This window comes from Drosophila subpulchrella, chromosome 2L, assembly GCF_014743375.2.
Source record: "Drosophila subpulchrella strain 33 F10 #4 breed RU33 chromosome 2L, RU_Dsub_v1.1 Primary Assembly, whole genome shotgun sequence".
Lineage (NCBI taxonomy): Eukaryota > Metazoa > Arthropoda > Insecta > Diptera > Drosophilidae > Drosophila > Drosophila subpulchrella.
Genome location: NC_050610.1, coordinates 14,233,268 through 14,254,428, shown reverse-complemented (window position 1 = coordinate 14,254,428; position 21,161 = coordinate 14,233,268). Strand labels below are relative to the sequence as shown.

The window sequence follows — 21,161 nt, the reverse complement described above, 5'->3', positions numbered from 1 at the left end:
AATCAAAATATTTGTCATATCTACCTTAACTAATTAAAGATTGATCCGCATAGTTCAAAGTAAATTTTAAGAACTTTTCTGACTACCTTAAAGTATCACGATTTTGGCCTGACATCCACATTAAATATTCATTTGGCTTTATTTTCGTTCCGCCTAGAAATTCAAACTTTCCTGCTTAAATTCCGCACACGAATCCCAAGGTCCTTTGGAACCGACCCAGTCATAAAAAGAAACACATCCAAAGTTGCGATGGTAAAAGAGGGCGTGTTACATCAACCCAGTGCAGAAAAGGACCTATGCGGGGGGTATACATACGTATGTATATCCTGGTGGTATCTACAAGTGTGAAATCATCGTGGGGGGTGCAAAACAAAAACAAAAGCGAGTGGGAGCAAACACCCAAACGACCTTGAGGGCCACGTGAGAGTCGTGAGGCACTCTCCGGGCGAAACGAGGGGGTGTTTGTGGTTTGGGTTCAACTTTCGTTCGCAGCTGTTTTCGAAAGAGAGCGAAAGAGTGGCAACATTTAGAGATACCAACGGAATGACGACCCCGACCTAGCACTTTTCCACAGTGACGTCACAACGCAATGGCAGAGAGAGAAAGATTTCCAGGGGGGTGTATATCTGTATGGGCCCCTATATAGAATATATCCTGGTGTATATTCCCCCCTTGTGTTCGTGATGATTACGCCATCAAAGGCAACTGGAAGGGGCTCGTTGGGGTTCTTCGATTTTTCCCTGCTCGATGTTATTTTTGCACGTGAGTTCTGCTTCTTCTGCCTCTGCAGTGAGCCAAAAAGGTGGCCGTTTAAAAATAGTTATAGCCAAAGGGCGTTGTTTTTCTATTAGCAAAGTTACTGTAACAGTTTATATCCCATGCAACAAAGTTGGGTAACTGATTTATGGGGTACAAAAGGAACTCCTATAAAATGTAGTCAATACAATAATAATAACTAAATAATTGAAATTTATAATTATAATGGAGATGTTAGTTGATCCAACAGAAAAAAGTAGTATGCAGCTGATTTAAAGGAATTCGTTTTTTTGCGATTTTTGTTTCTTGGCTTTGCTAAACACCTCGAATGACTCTTCAGTCTGGTCGGACTTTCTGTGGGCCGTCTGTCTGCCAATCAAAGCGATGAGGCAGATGCAATCTCGGTTTCTGCCGCATCTTCGAACTTCAAGTGCGATGACGACAACGAAACGTTAGAAAACAAGTTACGCGCCAAAACATGAAATAAACAAGCCAATTGACAGTGTAACCGAGAAAAAACATGCAATTATTGGCCAAGAAACAACGAATTAAAAATGCACTTTTGAAAATTACCAAAGTATAAGAAGAATTTGTTCAAATGGTCAGAATACCGCACACAGTGGTAAAAAATAAATAATGTTTATTGTTGATACGGGTAAAAAAAATGCTTAAAGAAAAAAATCAAATTGCATGGTATTCTCCATAAACCGTGTCAAAGAGTAAAATCATATAAAAATCTCTTTAAAAATGTTTTAAAAAAATTGAAATAGCATGGTATTCTCCATAAACCTCGTCGAAGAGTAAAAACATATAAAAATCTCTTACATTTAAGCCATACTAAGCCAAGCTACAAAAATTTGTTCATCGGCTTGTTGTAGAGTCGTAATTTTTTCCCAATTTTTTTTCCTTTTTGAACAAGAACTGGCAAAGCAGACGTATCTTCTAGCTGGGCAACAGGCAGCCAGACTATTAGCAAACAATTTTTGTTTGATTACAAAACCAAAGACATACGCACAGGGGGAAAACTTGTTAACTGCAGCATCTTTTTCTTGACGGTTTTCCTACGACTTTTTTCACAACAACAGTGCGAACACATTCGTCAAGGTGGCACCGCATAGGAAATCCAAGCATCCAATAATTAAAATAATAAAATTAACCAAGCAAACATTATGGACAATAAATTTTCTTGGTTTGTCTTCGGCGACGCATTAATGCTTGATGTTCGTTTTTTTGTGTGTTGTTGCCAGATTTTTCATTTGGTTATAATTCTTAACGTGTTTTCAGTGTTTTTATGTTTTTGATTGGAATTTATTGCTTGGCCTGTTCTCGCTGAAATTTGCCAAAAGTTATGTAATGCTTTTTTGCTGAATTTAATTACAGCTTCGATAATTTGAATGGGAATAAAGAGGAGTTGTAACCGTAAGCTGTCAGCTGGCTAACAAAACATTTGAATATAAAATTTTTAACAATTTTGAGGCAATAAAAAAAAACATTTGCCCAAGAATGTTGTAATAGTAAATTGTTTTTAAAAATTTGTATGCACATTCTGAACACAAAGTTTTTTATTGTTCATGCTTCTTGTAAAATATGACAAATTCAAGGCAATTAAAATCACTATGGCTGCTTAACAAAAAAACCTCAAAAATCAAATCAAAGCCAAATCAAGCTCATCAAGTGCATGGCAAAATTAAGAAATAACCAAAAATTCACAAACAAAAAAAAATTCAAAGAAAAACAAGGCAACAACAAGAGGCCAACGGCCAGGCAATCCAATCAGTTTCAAATTAAGGTTTACATATGCGAGAGCCGCCAGCAGCCTGCCAGTCGAAATTGACCAACAAGCGGCAACAAAGTGGCCAAAAAAATAAAAGAAAAGACCCGGGGAGGGGAAAACGTCCAAAGGAAAACCTGTCCGATGTCCAATATTCGATGTTGGATGAACTCTGGCGACGCCTCGCCAAACCATTGCATTCCCATGCCGCCGATCAGCAGACAAATGATAATGACGTCGGTGGTTGAGGGGCCGGTGGTGCTAGCATGGCTAGTGGTGCTAGTGACTAGTGACTAGTACTGGTGGTGCTGATGACACCGACTTGCACGTTCTTTTTGCATGCCGCCAGTGTGACATCCACCAAGCCTCGTGATTTGTGGACATTGCACTCGAAGGGAGAGGAAATTGCATAGAAATCGAAATCAAAACAAACGCAGCCGTGGAATGTTGGGGAAATGCCACAAAATCGACTGGGAAATACTGACTAATTTTTGAAAATATTAAAAAGTACCTTAATGTTTGACCTCTTTATTAAAAAGTGCAAGTAATATTCTTAAGTATTGAAATTTCCCTTACACTTTTTGGTAATATATGATATTAGAAAATTTAATTTAATATTTTGGTAATAAATGATATTAGAACATTTGATTTAACATTTGATTAAACTAATTTGGATATAAGAATTATGAAAAAGAAATTACTATTACTTGATATTACTTTGTACCCTTTTGTTATTTAATCATTTGACCTTATTTTAAAAATGCAAGTAACATATTTAAGTAAGTAAATTACTCTAAGCCTTTTTTTGTACTGCAAAATATTTAGGCATTTGATAGGTATAGCCATAAAATAATTAACCATATTAAATTTGCTACTTTTAAGTCGTTTTTATTGGGTTATAAAACTAGTATCCTTAAAAAAACACCCTTTCATTGAAACTCAAAGATAGTACAACAAATCTTGGCTAGAGCAACCTGGAATGACTTCCGCCATACCTATATATTACACCCCTTGATCACCCCAACTAACAACCAACTATGCGGAATTGAAAACCACTTGAAATAATTTCATCGACCCGGGGCGAGTTCTATTCCCGTTTAGACCGAAAATACCTCGAATTTGGACATCGAACCGAGTGAGATGCAATGTGCTCTGCGATGGCGGGGAAGTTGGACATAAATTGATGCTGGCTAATTACGCGGCAATTGTTTAAATTTAAAATAAGACAGACGAATTTAGAAATTATTTTAGCAATGCAGAGGGAAAAAGAAGTGCAAACGGAATTTACGCTTTCCGTATTTATTTTCGTTTTCAAATCGCTGGCATCGTGTGAACCAATTGAAGAGCACATTGAACGAATCGATCGGCAATTAATAACGAAACACGCTCACAATCAATATAATAAACACAATTAAACCAGACAAACTATAATTATTACGTAATTGAGGTGGGTTGTCCATTATGCATCTGATTTGTATTCCCCGATAAACCAACGAGGGGAACTGGAACTAATGCTGGTCTATGGCTGTATGGTGTTTTGATTTTGTTGGTTTTGTGGCCCGCTGATGTCTTGGCCATCGATCAGCGATCAAGACAATAATGGCACCTCCCTTGCCCGCCGCATTTCGTTATAAAATTCGCATAAATCAACGCAAATAATTAAGCAGTCGCAGAGCAGTCCCCACCAGACGCTAATATCGAGAGTTTCCAATCCATCTGCCCAGACGCGGGCCTCCCATCCCAATAGACATAGCAACAAATAAATCGAAAAAATCCCATAGCAAAACAAAACAAAAACCACATAAAAAATACAAATTAACAAATTCACTTTTGTGGTTTTTACTCATTCGCATAGTGCGAAAATGAATAGCAAAAGTGCCAGACGCGAGAGTGAATCAAAGATAGTTGAGATAGGTTGGAGATGGTTTTAAAAGATTTAAGATTAGGATTAACGCGGGGCTTAGAAAAGTTTTAAGCCAAATTGATGACAGCTTAATGAAATTTATTAGGTGGTTTGGATAGATAGGCTTTGGGTTACAGGTATTATTAAAAATCCTTAATAGACTCATTAAAAATATATTCGAATATTAGTCATTATAATTAATCAACATTATTAAATAATATACGTAAATTTCAATAAAAAACCCTAAGAATATACTTTTGAAATATTAACCTAGAAATAAAAAAAAATTTTAATTATTCCAAGCAGATATATGTTTTGGTTCATATCTTCTTATTGTTTACTATTTAAATGTAAGGTATATTTAACATATATTTTTAGTACCTATCTTGACTAAAGTTTACCAACATGGATATAAAATAAGTAAAGGAATTAGGTTATAAATTTTACTTTGCTATAAGCCGATTATAAGCGGAACTAAATGTCCGTCAAATTGGGCATTACACATGTACCGTAGAACAAAGAACCTGTGCAAACATGCAAAAATGTTTGCATCCTAACCATGTTAGTAGGCTACACAACTAACGCCTCTCGATACACCTGTGCCGCCGTCTCTATGGTAAATATATAAATGTATATACCAAATACAACGCAACTTGGTAGGCGACTACTGGTCTTGGCAGATGGAGTTGCTCCATGGAAACCGGTGTGCGGGGATAGTATGTTATTTTGTATCTTTTACTGGGGGGTATAGAGTATCTCTATGAGGAATGGCCAAAAGCGGCAACAATCAACAATGGCCATCCCGACAGCTGCCGCGAAGATAACTCACAACGCACGACGGATCGTGAATAAGTATACAATGTAGTAGCCTACGAATATTTTTTTTTTCGGGTGTCATAGATATGTGAGTAGGTATTTTATATTTTTGCATCATTTATCAAGCTCATTTCGCTGGCGGTTAATCAGTGAGGGAAGCCAAGATCATCATGGTGTTTGGTCGGGGAAGTGCATTGAACAACTTTATATGTGTGGTTAAGGCAAACCTTTTATACAGCCGCTTTTGGGCCATGTTGAAATGCAATTGGCTACGCCCAGGAGATGATGCCATGTTGAACGGGGCGTATAAGCAATCAAGGTAAATCTTAAGAGAAATGGTTGAAAGAAACAATATTTTCACACGCCCTGTTGTGAATGCGAAATAGAAAACAAAAAAGCAAACCAAAATGTAAATACTCTTAAGACAAAAAAAAACGCTGACTTGTGATTATATTATAGGCATTTAGCCAACTCATCCCAAGAGTCGACGTCATCAGCACGTGGCTAGCCATAGAAATAATATAATAAAAATAATACCGAACCAATTATGAGATGCATACTTAATATATACAGATGTGCAGCTGACGCAAAGAGAGTGCAATCTTTGCATTCCCCCCAAAAAACGATTTCGTCATCTATTTTCTATTTCGCCGCCGATGATGATGACGTTTTCAGCACTCGTGCCTCGGGAAAATATCCGTACTGTGAAAACTGTGTGCCGTGTAATCCGTTAAACTGGCCGATTTCATGGCCTTGCTGGCGTCATGGCTTATATACTACCCATGGATGCACCTCACCTGGTCATATGTTCTTTGGCGATTTGTTTTGCTTTGGTTTGTCATCCGCTGTCGGGCACTTTTGGCGCCCATCGCCATTATGGTAATATAGAGCCAACTTATAAATAGAGATGTTTGTTTTGCCACAGCTAATAGTCAACTGAATTGTAGAGCATTTGCTTTTATATTTCAATTTTTGCAATCGATTGGTAACCCTCTGGATTGGTTTTTTTAACACATTTAGGTACTATTGACTTAAACTAAAAATATAATAAATGTGTGAGAAGTTATGTCAAGTATCTTTTTTTGGAATTTTAATTGCTTAATAACAAATTTCAAATCATATAATTTTTTATGGATTTTTGTGTTTAGCTATATAAATTACAACAAGTTGTAATTTTGTATTTTTAATCAAATTTGGAATGCATTGAATAGCACCCATAATAAATTCCTTTAAGGTGAAGGCTAATATGTCGAAAGACTAGAAAAAAACTTAACCACACTGTGATTAAAAGCTGTCTGCTATTTAACACTTAATAAGCGTTAGGTTTGCCGCAAAATACAGACGCTTAAGAAGTGGCTAACGAGTGGCTAACCGATTGTGGCCAAAACAAATGAATTGGCAAAGCCTTTCAAGCCGTTGCAGCGCCGCACCGTTGTCGATTAAGTGGGCTCAATAAAACGGATACTTGCCCCCCTTTTACCTAACGTCCCTAGAACAACTGCCCGAACCACCCACCCACTAAAAAAAATAAAAAACCTAGAAAGCTGACGGCTATGTCACTACTGCCATCGATCTTCCTCCCAATGTTTGTGATTCAATCGATAATGTTTTTATTCGGTTCTCGCTGGTTATTAATAAAAATGCATTGGCCATCCCAACCGTTCAATAGTGCGAGTGTGTGTGTGTGAGTATCTGTGTGGATGTTCGCTGTGTTTATTGTGCAGCTTATAAATCATTTTGCGTCAAGCTGCGTCCGCTGCCGTCTGCTGAAACTGCGACGCTTTGCTGACGCTGGTAAACATGTGTACGACACCAAAAACAACAACACAACTGGGACGCGCCGCACAAGAAAATCCATACACACACATGCCCACAAAAATACAAAAAGTGCAATAAAAAAGGATGAGTACAACTAAGGTCAAAATGTTAGTAATTGATATAAGCTCGTTTTCACAGTTAAGGATAGTAAAATGAAGATAACTGATTAGTTATAGGTTATTGGAGAACAAACAAATTTAAATCTCAAATTAAAAAGCGCAATAAAAATGTTTTTTGGTAAAATAACACACTAAGTTAAAAATAAAAATTATATATAAAATAAAAAATACAAAAAAAATTTTTTTTCTCAAATTGATTCTATAAAATATTAATATTTGTTCTATCATTAAATGCGATATTTTTAAACAATAATATATTATGTCACACATTGTATCATTAAGAATTATTTTGCCTGTGCTAATATTGTCGTGTTTAACTATTTTTGAATTTTTTTTGAAATTTTTATATTGATTGATAAGGCAATTTTTTTTTACAAATAAAAACCATCGTTACAAATATAAACAATACATGTTTCTACACTTCTTAGAAGTCTGTAGGTACTTTGCATTTTTTGCAGCTATTATTGAAACACCCCACTATTATTTTGAACACAACTGTGGCTGCACTCATATTTTTTACTATTTGCTTAATATTTTCACCATTTTTATGATGCACTTTGGGCACTTTTCATGCAAATTTATGTCGTCATTGTGCGTTGTGCAGCTTAACCCCGCCAGCCACGCCCCCTTTTTTTCCCTTTCGACTTTTTCGACCAGCCCTCTTTTTTTTCCAAGCGGATTGAGCAAACAGTTAGCTTCTTGAGCGATTTGGCAATGGGCGCCGAACATTGCGTATACGCCGCGTGTGCGATTAGCGAATTAGAAGGAAGCACCACAACGGCGTTAAAGTTAAGGAAAATATACAAAAAAAAAAACAAAACCATCACCGAATAACTGAGGAGAAAACAAAATACATACACGTGTTGTTTCCATTGGCAAAAAAGTGGCTGTTGTTGGGTGAAGTGGATGTGGAGGTGGAGTCGGAGTTGGAGTTGGAGGAACTGCAGCAGGCCAGGTGATTGATATCGCAACCGTCGGGAAAGAGATTGCGGCAGGGATAAATCAAAGGCAAAGTCGACAGAGGTGGCGGCAGTAGGTGTTGCTGGTGTAAGTGTTGCTGCTGTGCTGTATGTTGCTGGTGTGCTGTATGTTGCTGGTGTTGCTGCTGCTGATTGTGTGCCGGCGAATTAAGGTTCTGTCTGTAGCAGGAATTATTGTTGATCTCTTGGAATAGACTGCTGGCCGTGTACAGTGAGGCCTCGCACTTAATGGCCGACGGCTGATGGTGGCTAATATTTGGTTGACTGCCGCCCTCTTGCTTCACCACAATCAGCGAGGCAAGCCGATCGCGCATCATAGACCACGATTCTTTGTTTAAAGAACCCGAAAAATTATGATGATAATGATGATGGTGATGGTAAGGACACAAACGTAAAAAACACACAGGACTCGTGACAAAACACAGATATAGTTTCTAAATTAGGCACCTGTTTGGCGCCCTGAGCGGCGCTGGTGATCCAGTTTTAGCCCTCAATTTTGTTGGCTACAGTGGCAGTGACCCAATCCTCTTTCGCAGAAACTCTGATTGCAATAGTTATAATCGGGCCTCATTTTTCCTTGCCTCAGTCCTTGCCACAGCTGTTGTTGTTGTGGTTTGTGTTTGTCCTTACTCTTGAACTTGCTTTTTTCCTTACTCGCTTTTTTTTTGTCCGGCGTTTGCGCAGTGGCCAAGTGACGACGTAAGCGACGTAACGACTTACGCACGCTATAGTATATGCATATATATATAACTTGGTTCTATATATTCGGCTGTTACTGTAGTCGTAGGAGGCACAAGGACGTTGCTAACACTTTACACACAGGTACACACAGGTTTGCGGGTGAAACACAAAAACTGCTTATTATTGTTCTTCAGCACACGTGATTTTTTTGTAATTTTTAGCAAAATATTGATACCAAAAATATCTTTAGTTGTCTCTCAAAAGTAATTCGAAATTTGAAATTCTATAGATTTAATTATTACACATACGCAGCGTTGTCCAGCTCTGAGCAGACATTGCACATACGCAGCGTTGTCAACTGAAAAGTATGCACAGTTCTAGCAAGAAAGTTAAGTATACGCCGCGTTGTCAACCGTTTGGCAATTATTACACATACGCAGCGTTGTCGACCGGCTTCCGTTTCCGCATAGAATAAAGAACAACAACTTGTTGCAATTGTTTAACTCTTGAGCACTCACATTTATGGTTGTATTTTGTTTATTTCTTTTTTTTGCTTTAATACTGAACGCGAATTTGTTTTAGAACTATGATGATGATTGGAAATTCGGAAATTCTGAATCTCCGAATTCGCCTCGGTATATATCTTTTGTTTAATGTTGGATTCTCTGTGAGCGGTGGCTGTTTGGTTAAGGTTGTTAACAATGCGGCGTCTGTGACGCGACTGAACTTATCTTTACGGTTACACGCGACTATATTCAAGGCGTCGCGGCTGGCAGCGCTGCCTCAGCTGGCGTTTTTGCTGCGCTCGCGAGAGCGAGTGAGAGCGAGAGTGAGTGTGCGAGGGGGATGGGGGAGCAGCGAGCGGGACACGACCTACCTTTGCGGCCCGGCTATTACGTCATTTGCGGCCAACAACTGAGCGCAGCTCGTGCGAGGAAAATCGATGACGTCGTTGGTGAAGCGCCTGCGCCGGAAAAACCCCTCCCCCCTGTTTCGTAGTGTACGATTTTCCGAATGCAGCGCAGTGGGACAATTCGGAAACGGAAATTATGTGCGTCATAAAACCGACATTGGCCATCTCGTTCGCTCGCATCCGAGATTGATAGTTATTCTTGATGCCGTTTCACCTGCTCAGTTTTCCCCACGCTTTTCATGCTTTTCCAACCGCCCACTGGGCATCCTCTTCACTCCCGTTGTCATAAATTTCGTTCCTTTCAGTTAATGTACACCGGAAACCAGGTAATTTATTTGGGGATATTAAGGCATAGAGTATAATTAGTTTAACAATCCATTTTTTACTTTATTGTTATAAGACATAAAAAATATAATTATTTATTTAGATTGATAGGAGGTATAGCTCTTTACAAAATATATTTTGCAGGACTGAACAATTTTATTAAATAATCAATACACTTTGTTGATATAACCCAAAATGTACTGAAAATTAAAAATCATTTAAAATTTTAAGACTAAAAAAATAGTTTCAAATTTATATATTACTCTTTTCAGTGTACTTAACTTGTGTGGGCTATTGTTTGCCAACTATTTCAAGAGGAACAGGACTGCTGAACTGAACCCACTTATTAAATAAACAAAATACTTTATCGATATAACTTAAAACTTTCTATAAATTAAAAATCCTTTAGAAGACATTATAGTTAATAAATTTAAATAAAAAGATATTACTCTTTTCAGTGTACTAAATTTGTGTGGGCAATTCATTGCATATTATTTCTAAGGGAACAGGACTTCCTAGTTTTTTGTGTGGGGGCAAAACTAAGCTGCTTCACGGGAATATGAACCAGAATTCAAAGAACATGTTTACTTGACGGGATCCCACGATACGACTGTGGGTGCTGAAATGTTGTTTCTATGCTAATTGGTTGTAAAGGATTTAAGTGAAGACTATTTATGGTAAGCCATTGCAGTTACCTGCTAATGGGCTTAATTTTGCGTTTAAATTAACAAAACAGGTAGGTATTAAAAAGGATTAGCTTTTTTTTTCAAAAGGCTTTGGTAAGTTTTTTTGCCCCCTTCAACACGCCAAATAAAACTGCATTTGATAAGCCCAACAATTTATGTATTCCTCGCTTAACCTCTTTAGTTTTCGCTGATTTACTTCATGCCAAGACAAATCGATTTCACACAAAATCCCAGGCCAAATTTCCCTTTTCCACTTAACAAACCACCATCCTGGCACATTATAAACCAGATCACTCTTTCCTCATCCCCAGATATTAATGGGTTGCACCACAAATCATTTAGGCAATATACCAATAACACGATCCAAAACGCTGTCCGTCGGAAAAGCGGGAATATTAATGCACTTTACCATTGACACCGGCGTTTGCAGCTCGTAAACAACAACAAGGAAAATAATAATAATAATGCAAAGCCAGTTGAAATCTTCTCTCCCAAGATCGGAGAATTACAAAGAAACAGAAAATAAATACGAACCCGAAGACACGACGCCAACTGCGCTGCCAACGTCGACTCTACAGAGAGTGAGAGTATATGATCGTTCGGAACACCCGAATCCAAATCTTCGCCAATCCGTAGACTCGTCTTTGAGGCGGTGTCTTCTGGTGGAGGTGAGGCCGGGCGGTTTAGATTTCGTTTTCGTTTTCATTCGGCTTTTCTTCGGCCTCTCGTGTGTTTGGTTGCATTCGTTGTGGCTATTTTTAGACAGGTACCAAAGCCACGTTTTCTAACTGTTGTTAGCGTACGAGCCGGAGATCTCGGAGCTCTAGCTGGAGCTCTCCACTTGGAGGCCCCAGACAAAACGTGAGATCGGCTGGGTCGGCCGACTGCGGCGTCGACTGAGGCAGAATTGGCTGCCGAGACGGCGACTGAGGCACCGACTTGGGTTTTTGGGCGCAGTGGCTCTTCCTTTCGTTTTCGGCTAGATTTTTTCCCATAATGCTTTTGCTCGGATCTCGGGTCTCTGGGTCCGGCTCGTAGTGCCCGCTGGGGCTACGGGGTATCGGATCGGCGGGGTGGCATAATGTGCTGTGTGCTCTGTGGTGTGGCTTCCCATGTACATATACATATATATTAGTTGGATTTGGGAGCGACGCAAGTGGAACTGGTCTGTGGCAGGCACCATGTGCATGCAGTACAGTGGCTGTGGAGTAATTGGTAGTGGGCCCATTGGATAAAGAGGGATCTTAAGTGATATGGTAATTTAATAAATTTGCTAATAATTAATAGTTTTTAAAAACATAATTTTTTAAAAAAGGATAGTTTTAAGAGAGGATGTTCAAAATAAGGACTTGTTACAAAGTATTCGGATTAAAGATTAGATACAAATTGGGGGATCCGTTTCGGAACACAGTATTTGAGGCCCATTGGATAAAAAGGGATCTTAAGTGAGTTGGAAAAGTAATAAAATTGCTGGTAATTATTAGTTTTTATTTTAAAAGATAGTTAAGAACTTATTCTTTGAAAGTATAAAGATAATTTTAGGAGAGGATGTTCAAAATAAGGATTAGTTACAAAGTATTCGGATTAAGGATTAAATACAAATTGGGGGATCCGTTTCGGAACTCAGAATTTGAGCAAGATAAAACATAAATCCTTTTCCTATATTAAACATTCAAAGAAATCATATATAAATTATTATTATTATTATTATTTTTTTTATTATAAATGTTTTATGTTATTATCATTTTATTTATATTTATTTTTCAACAGTACATACAACATTTGTTTTGTTTTAAGTACTTGATATACATATTTTATATAATAATTGTTTAATCTATATTACTTTTTTTGTAAAATAACATACATATATGTTAACTTCCCAATACCATTTATGGTGTAATTTATATAATTTTATGTTTGTACGAAAAGACTTGTTTATTTCTAGTTATATGATTACCTATAATCCACTTCCTTTAATAGATCTAAATGAAATGTGAACCACTGTATGGGCTGCCTTTCTTATTGTTTTCAGTGTTGCGGCTGCTATTCCTTTGGCGATAGTGGTGCTGGTATCGGTGGTGGAGGTGGAGGATGGTGGTGCTAGTGAGGCTAGTGGGGCTAGTGGTGCTGCTGCTGCTGTTGGCTGACCCGCTGGTGGCCCCAAAAAGTGCATGCAAACGGCTTAGCGTTGGAGTCTCCTTCTTGTTGTTGCTGATATCGCTGATGTTGTTACTGTTGTTGTTGCTGTTGTTTTTTGGGTTGCTTCCAAAGCTGTTGTTGTTGTTGTTGTTGTCTTTGGTTTTATTGGCTGTATTAAGCATGACATGCCAAGCCAAAGTCGCAGTCTCCATCTCCAGCAAAGTTGAAGTCGACTTCGGAATCGGCACTCCTTGCTTTTGTCTCTCTGCCTTTTGTCTATTATTTATTGTTGTGGTCGTAGTTGCACTGCGATGATATTCTAAATGTGCCGAGCCAAATTCGCTTCGTTTTGGCCAAGTCAACTTGGCTGGGCCTTAATGCATGTATCATTTTCGCATCGTTGCGCCCGCCAGTTCGTGAGTTTAATTTAAGGAATTTTTGCTCTTTTTGATTGCTATTTAGGCTTTGATTTTGCTGGTATAAAAAAAAAGAAATAGAAACTACCTCAGCCCCCCCCCTGTAAATTTCAATTAGCATGCGGCACTTTGCATTGTTGTTTTTTTTCTTCTTTTTCTTCATCTATTGCTGCCGCATTTGCAACGGCGCCTCTTGGCTCATTTGCATAAATTGCATTTTGGGATTCGCCAACCCTTTTTTATAAACTTCACTTTCGATGCCTTGCCCAAAAAATTGTGACTTCCTCTGGCTAACTAAAAACGAAAAAAAAAAAATAATAATACCAAATAGAAAACGAAACCTAAAACTCCGCTGACTGCTTAGCCTGCAGGTGCATTTTGTGCCGAATTATTGTCATTATTTTTTTTCCTGCCTTCGTTTAACTATTAATATTTGTAACTTCACATAAATATATAGGTGTATTCCTTTTCAGATTTTTTTCCCGTCGTTTTGCCCTGGCAATTTTGTGCTATTTTGTGTCTAAATAACATTTTTGTGTGGGGTTTTAAAGGCGAACATGTCATAATATCATCAAGTGTACGCCCAGTTGGCATGGGTATATCTCTTTGGCCAAAATGGCCAATACCATGAGGCAATGCACATTTGCGGCTTTAAGTGGGGTAAGTCGATGGTTAGGGAGATGATTTACGGGCTCACAGGTAAATTATTACGGGGGCTTGGAAAAATATGTATTATCGAATTCATGTTAAAATATGACTTAATAAAGAAAACGATTTTTGGGTCAACATTAAATTGGGATTTTGGAAGACCCAAAAAAGGATCTTAAGCAAATAACATATTACGTTGATCCGTAAGGCTGTCAAGATATAAATGAAATACTAAATATTATATCTTGTTAAATATCAAGACCCCAAATAAAGGGCAATGTTAGATATATAACTATTTAATAAGAACTTAAAGTTGTATGGCTTTTAAAATTTAATTAGAATTTATATTGAAGCCCGTTAAAATTATACTTTACTTTCTGTTCCTTCTTTAAAATCTGCTTACATTTTAAAGATCCCAAAACTAAACAACCCATTATTCCTGACTTCAACGACCTTGGGAACTCGAACTCGTACACGAACTCAACCACCTACAAATCACCCCCTGCTGAGCTCAGCTGTCCCGCTGTCTTGGCATTGAATTCCCTACGCAACCGTCAGGCGATTCAAAGGGAAAGCCACCAGCAGATGAACGGAAGTGCGGCATTGATTTTATGGTCTGCTTCCGTTGCGTCTTGACCGCGTCACATCTACAAGTAGCCATGGGCGGACACCCGCTCCCCCTTTCAACCCGCCTGCGAAAACCACGGGGCGACTGCCTCGCATTTTCGTCACGCACGCCCCTAAGTAGGCAACACTTTTTGCGGTTTGTTTGTCCTTTGCTTATCTTTCTCTACACTGGAAAATAAAAATCAGCCTTAGCCATATGATTTTTATTATTTTACATAAATATTTTGTAAAGAAATATCAAGGGGAATCATAAAACTGGTTACATTTTATGATTAATAAGTTTGGGTTTACCTACCTTAGTTTTCATTGAACAAAATATGTAGATTAAAGAACTAACACAAAAAGTACTGCTTTTGAAATCCCCTTAAGTGCATAATGTATATAAATTTATTCATTTCACAGATGTTCTACAATTTTAATAAATACTGTAGGTATTGTTAAGTAATGTTACATTAGTATTGGCAATTTAAGATTAGTTGACCAACACAAAAAATGATTGTATTTATAAAATTACTTCAAATGCAATTTTATAAAAATTTATGATTTCACAGTGGTTTCATGAATTATTTAGGTGTTGTACTATTAGTACACAAATTTAAATTATTGAGCCAAAAATTAAAAGCCACTTAAAAACAAACAATTTTAAGACAAATTTGCATAATGAATAAAAGACGAATTTACTATTTTTCTCAATATATATTTTTCCCTCTGCTGGTAACTTTTACCGAGCTCTTCTGTGCCATTAAATATGTTCCGCCGGTATCTACGCCTGGCCGTGTTATCAATGGAATTGAATTAACTGACGCAGCTCCAGCCCCTCTGGTTATATAAAAATATATATATGACGTATATATGAAACAATCTCAGTGAATTTGATAGAGAGAGACAGACGAAACCGGCGTTTTGCTGTGTGTGTCTTTGACCTCAGAGGACAAGCCCAAAATTATAGATATGCCTTTTTACGTGCTTATACACGATACATTTCCCACATACATATTCGTAGGTTGAGTGGATAATGCGTGTAAAATCAATAGCACAGTCATAGATGAGAAGGATGGCACCCGGTATTCGTAATGATTGGATTGAGTGTTTCTGGGCTGTAATTACTTAGCCTAACCTTTCTGATCTAAATTATAAATGATGACTGTGATTTGGGATTTCTGCTGTCCCTTAATTTCATTACAACTTTGTTGAAAGTTCTACTAAACTTCATGCAATATATGATAAAAGTCAATTACGGTCAACTATAATTTTAATAATAATGTGTAATTAAAATTAATCGTTTTGCGAACCCTAAAAACTATGCTATGAACTCAATCATTTTATAGGAAAGTAAGTAAGTTTTATTATATATCATACAACAAATGAATATAAAATAAATAGAAAATTTCGAAGTATTGGCTTATAATATTTTCCTTTTATGAAAATGCGTTAGAACATTTTCTTCGGTTATTTTTCGGTCAGTATGTAAGATTTTTGAAGGAATAACCGACTTTTCCCACTCATTAAGCCAGTCAAGTCGCATCCCATTAGCACAAAATCTGTTTATCCTTCGGTTGCGGTTTAGATTTCAGGTTCATTCGGTGGTCCATTAATTGAATATGTCGATTATCAATTTTCAGCGTTAATTGGGGTGCATTATTTATAGTCCAACGGACACGGCGGCTGTCGGATGGCACGCATCTGATGACGTCACAGGGGAAAGCGCGAGCACAGAAATCGATTGTTGAAACAAAGACGTCATCAGTTTTCCGTCGGAGGACATGCGCAATCGAGCAGAGCGAGACGGCAGACGGCAGGCATGAATGAATGAGTGGAAATTCAGGTGAGTGAGGGGTGGAAAGGGGGAGGGGATGGCAGACAGGTGGAAACGGCCAGGTGAGTGGGCAGCGGCAGAGGAAAAACACCGGCCGGCGGCTCAGATTTCCCCTTCGATCTGGCCATCTCGCTTCCGCGATGACGTCCTTGTTGCCACACTAGTTGTCTCGCTCTCGTCTGACGTCACTTGCCCTTGGCTGGGTGGTCTATTTTTATGTGCAGCAGCACCACCCACTCATGACGTCACGGTTGTGCTTTCTCCGTTTTCCTCTCCACTGCTGCAAAATTGCCCGGAAATAGCCAAAGGATAACGACACGTGCTGCAGCGCCCACCTCTCTTTTAAAAATCCTTTTACAATTTTTCCTCTTTAAAAATAGCCTTTGCAGTGACCATAAAAATGCAGCGTGACATAAATTGCATGTGAAGTTGAGTGGGAAAAAGGCTGAAAATAACCATGGAACATTTTTCTAAAAATGGAACGAATAAGTTAAGGAACATGAAATGGTTTTCATTTCATAGGTATTTATAATTTAAAATCCAATGTATTTATATACAATATATGTATAATCGTTGCATATATTTGTTAACTTAAGGGATACAATTAGTAACTAATTTTTTTTGCTATAAATTGTATTACCCAAAGACAGTTATTTGTCATTAATTTTAAATTCTACCTTAAAATGATTCTCTTTTCAAAATATTTTTACGGTTGGATCAGATTTTATCATCATGATATAGAAATTCAATAAAGTTTCTTTTGTACAACAAAGTAATTCAGTAGGAAATCGAAGTTATATAACTGACATCGAAACTGATTAATGAGAAATCTCAAGACCCTCATCTGGAATCACCTGACTTTGATTCGGTTCACAAGCATTGGCGTTAGGGAAGTTGTTTGCACCCCAATAGAGGAGCAAATATCCGCCTCAACTCATTTGTAAACCGCAGTCAACAATTGATTTATGCAGATGGATGATGTTCTAAAGGTTGCCCAGGCAAACGGATTGAATAACTTGAATACCCCCATCAGCCGGCGGCAACTCGATACCGTCACAGTTTTTACCGTCCAAGTCCACCAGCGGACCCAGTAATGTTCCGAGTACTGCATGTGAAAATCGCCATAAATTAAATGGCCAGTACAATCTGTCAGTGATAAAGAGCACACGATGTTCTAGACAGAACCACAGGCAGCTCCAATTGCTGGCTCCCAAGATGGAAGAAGATGCCGCGGCACTAAGAAAAATTGTCTAGAAATAAACACACATCTTAGGTGTCAACTAATTTTCTATAGACAAAAACAGTAAAATACTGAAAAATATATTGAAATAATTGTTAATAAATTATTTTTAAGAACGTAAATTAAATTAAATTAAATTGTTTCCTTTTGGATTTTATTTTATAGAGACGTCATCCATTTATTTTACGGTACAGGGAAGGTCCAACTTTCAGAAACTAACTAAAGACTTTAAGTTCTCTAAACTATTCCATGTACTTCGAAAAAAAAACGTTCTTTATGACACTAATTTTAATAACACCAAAATATTTCAGTGGATATGCAATTGCAACTGTAGAAATCTCTAATTGTCTGCTATAAAATGGAAGACGTTGGTAGTACACTGATAACAATTACCAAAAGCTGAATCCGTTTGAAAAAGTATACTCCATATAAACTAAAGTAATCCTTAAGTACGAAGCAGATTTACTGTGCAAATATCGCAAAGCAGTACATTTTTTTTGTATTTAAATATATACTTGACAAGTACTATTTGTGCTTCCAAAGTGACTAACTTGAATAATATTCAAAGCTTTAAACCGTGAGATTTGAGATTAATGCCCTACAAAAACATGGTTTTATTATTGAGAAAAGGGTAATCCAACCATCGAAAAAATGTGGACATATTTTTTTACTTTCCACCATTTCTCTCAGTGTTTAAAACCGCGGCACAGGCAACCAGTTGCATGTTCGGAGGCTAAAAAAGTGGCATCTTTGGGTCTCTCTCGGCGGCGGTTGGCCATTTTCTCACCTGCGGCTCTCAAAGGCGACCTCGACCTGTCTCAAGCTAAAGCCAGCCGATATGTTCTGTCTATATGTATGTATATTGTATAGAATATATACATATTTAGAGGCTCCGCTGTATTATTTATTGACATTCAGTGTGGCAATAGCTGGCCGCAGTGGGCCATGTTTTATGTCTCTATATTCTAAAATTGCCAAGATTTGTATCAATTGATAGTGCAGAACAGGACGGAGAACTTGGTCAACATTGGCAATTGAAAGGCAACATGCAATCGCGTTTGTCTGCCAGGGGCTTTTGTCAAATTGAAGGTAGCTTCTATGTTTGCCCACAACATACTGTAACTTTAGCCAATATTGTGGGGATCCGGGGGAATCGCCAGAGAGCCAGACAAAGTCGGGGCACCTTGACAAGCCTAGGCACGTCTTCCACCGGCAATTGGCCAGAGATGTTGGCCCAGAGATGCTCGAAGTCGGGCTAACTTCGTGGCTTGGCTGATTGTTTTCCCCGCAATTTGGTCTTCTATTTCTTAGATTCTTAATGCGGGCCTTACCCTAGCAAAAAGTTACTCAGTCTAAACAGCATTTAAGGCGATTTTGCTATTAACTGAAAATAATTTCTAGCTGTAGTAAATCTATTACTCTCGGAAATATACCATTCCAAAAATGTTTCCCATTAAATAAATAAATAAATTACATATTCCGCAAGCCTCATCTAATTTACTTCGTTAATAAAAAAATCAGCGATTAAAACTGTACTGATTATTAACCTAATTTTTGAGTCAATAACATCAAGCAGTTAGGATTGACACACGCAAAAAGGAAAGTACCATTATGATTTGATTAGTTTATTCATTTTCCTTTTTAAAATATAACAAGTGTAAAGCCCAGTTTAAATTTAAATTGCCAACTTTATTGCAAATCTTAAAGGGTGTACCCTATTCCCCCCGTTTTACATTAATCGCACCCATTTGATTTCATTTGTTGTATTTTTCGACGAATTTTTTATGGCTAGTCAGAATGCGCGGAATTAATTAAACGGCTTAAATAAGATGTACTAACAATTTGTTGCTAATGTGCCAATCACTCGCTTCTGCCCAAAAAGTTCATCAGCATCGGCTGGGGATTCAAAGAACAAGGAGTGTGCATTCGCAAATTAACTTTTGCATCATCATCAACAAGTCCCCGAATCGTGCATGAAAACATCTCCGTAGAATCAAATGAATTCGGATCTGCCCAGAAAAAAAAAACAAAAAGAGAAACGAAAATATTGTAATTTCAATATTAAATTAATGTTGGCAACTCTTGGTTTCTTTTTTTGTTGTTGCTGGTGTTGCAGCATGTGGCGTGCCACAAAATAATTTGCGAATCCAAAACAAAGTGGGTCGTTCACCGCATGACTGTGGGTGTCTAATAAATGTTTGTTTCAAATCGAAGGGAATAAATGTTACACAAAAACATTCCAAATTAAGAGATTTGTTTACCTGTTAGGATTTTTTGAAAAAAATATAAAATGAGGGGAATGCTCTTAAAATTAAATACATTCGAAAGACTCTTATAATTTAATGAAACCCCACAAAAATATTACGTTGCATTTTGCTTTAATTAATTGTTGAAAAATGTAACAGATAAACTTATTATATTATCACAATAACAAATAAATTAAATGAAACTAACTAAAATTAATTGCTTTTTTATTAAATGTTTATATTTAAAGATGAGCCTTCAAAAAATTGCATCTAATTATGCAGTTCCTCGATGTCACCGCTGTTTTACGCTGTACTTGTTGCGGCAGATATCAAGCAGAGCGCTTCCGTATGCCCGCTTAATTGGAGGCATACGAACGCTGATCTTTTTTAAAATGGTTTACTTTATCGGCTTAATATTTCTTTTTGATTTAAATTAAAATGTTATATCTTCTTTTTACAACACAATATTTGTTGCACTTTTCCCATGGATAACCCCTCAGCCGAATGCCTTTTACTTCCACTCACTCCATTAAAATGAAAACCCCCAGATTCCGCCCCTTTTGGGGTTCTTCCCAGGCGTTAGGCGATACCAAAAGTTCATCCATCGAGAGGTGTGCTAAGCGATAGCAAAAGCCATTTCCCATAATCGCAAGGCCCCCGAACAACAACAACAACAGCAACAACACCGGCAGCAACAACATCATCGAACGACAACGACAACACGAATTTCTATGGCATCAGGGTAACAATTTTAAGGCTTGTCTCTCTTATGAAATAAGACAGCCCAGCAGAGATTTTTAAATAATTCACAAGCGTGATTGGACACGCTTCGAGTATAGTAAAGTATCTTTTTAAAACAAAACAAAAAAAAGTAGCTAAAGGGGTAAGGTAAACAAAAATCCCTGCTTAATACGCTCTACTCATGCAAACTCTCCTCTCGATGAACCGAAGATGTCTCTGCGATTTATGGCCAAATGTCAGCGAGCTGGTCTAGTTAAAGTACACTAATTAGTCAGATAGTCGAACATGGCAGACACCTGAACATGTCAAGGCATTTGTCTGGGGTGCCCCTAACCCCCTGAACCTCATTTTAACCCCCCCGATTAGAGAGTCAAAGCGATTGCAGCCGACAGCCATTTAAGGAGCCACTCGAGGTCAGTCTGAAAAATAAAAAAAAACAAAACAAAGCAAAACGTATCGATGACTAACCAATGGACTGGCCACAGGTTAGTTCGATCTATGCTCTGCACTGCGATTTAAAA

The 21,161-nt window shown here is 37.7% G+C and overlaps 1 protein-coding gene across 1 annotated transcript in view; it reads right to left on the bottom strand.

Annotated features, from left to right (window-relative positions):
- The window catches only part of LOC119547180 (probable nuclear hormone receptor HR38), a 34,167-nt gene extending 25,592 nt beyond the window's left edge, over positions 1–8,575 (bottom strand). Inside the window, exon 1 of the mRNA XM_037853915.1 lies at positions 8,042–8,575. Coding sequence (XP_037709843.1) covers positions 8,042–8,480 — 439 coding nt within the window. The 5' untranslated portion in view covers positions 8,481–8,575. The remainder of the gene's footprint in view (positions 1–8,041) is intronic.
- Between the last annotated feature and the right edge of the window lie 12,586 nt (positions 8,576–21,161).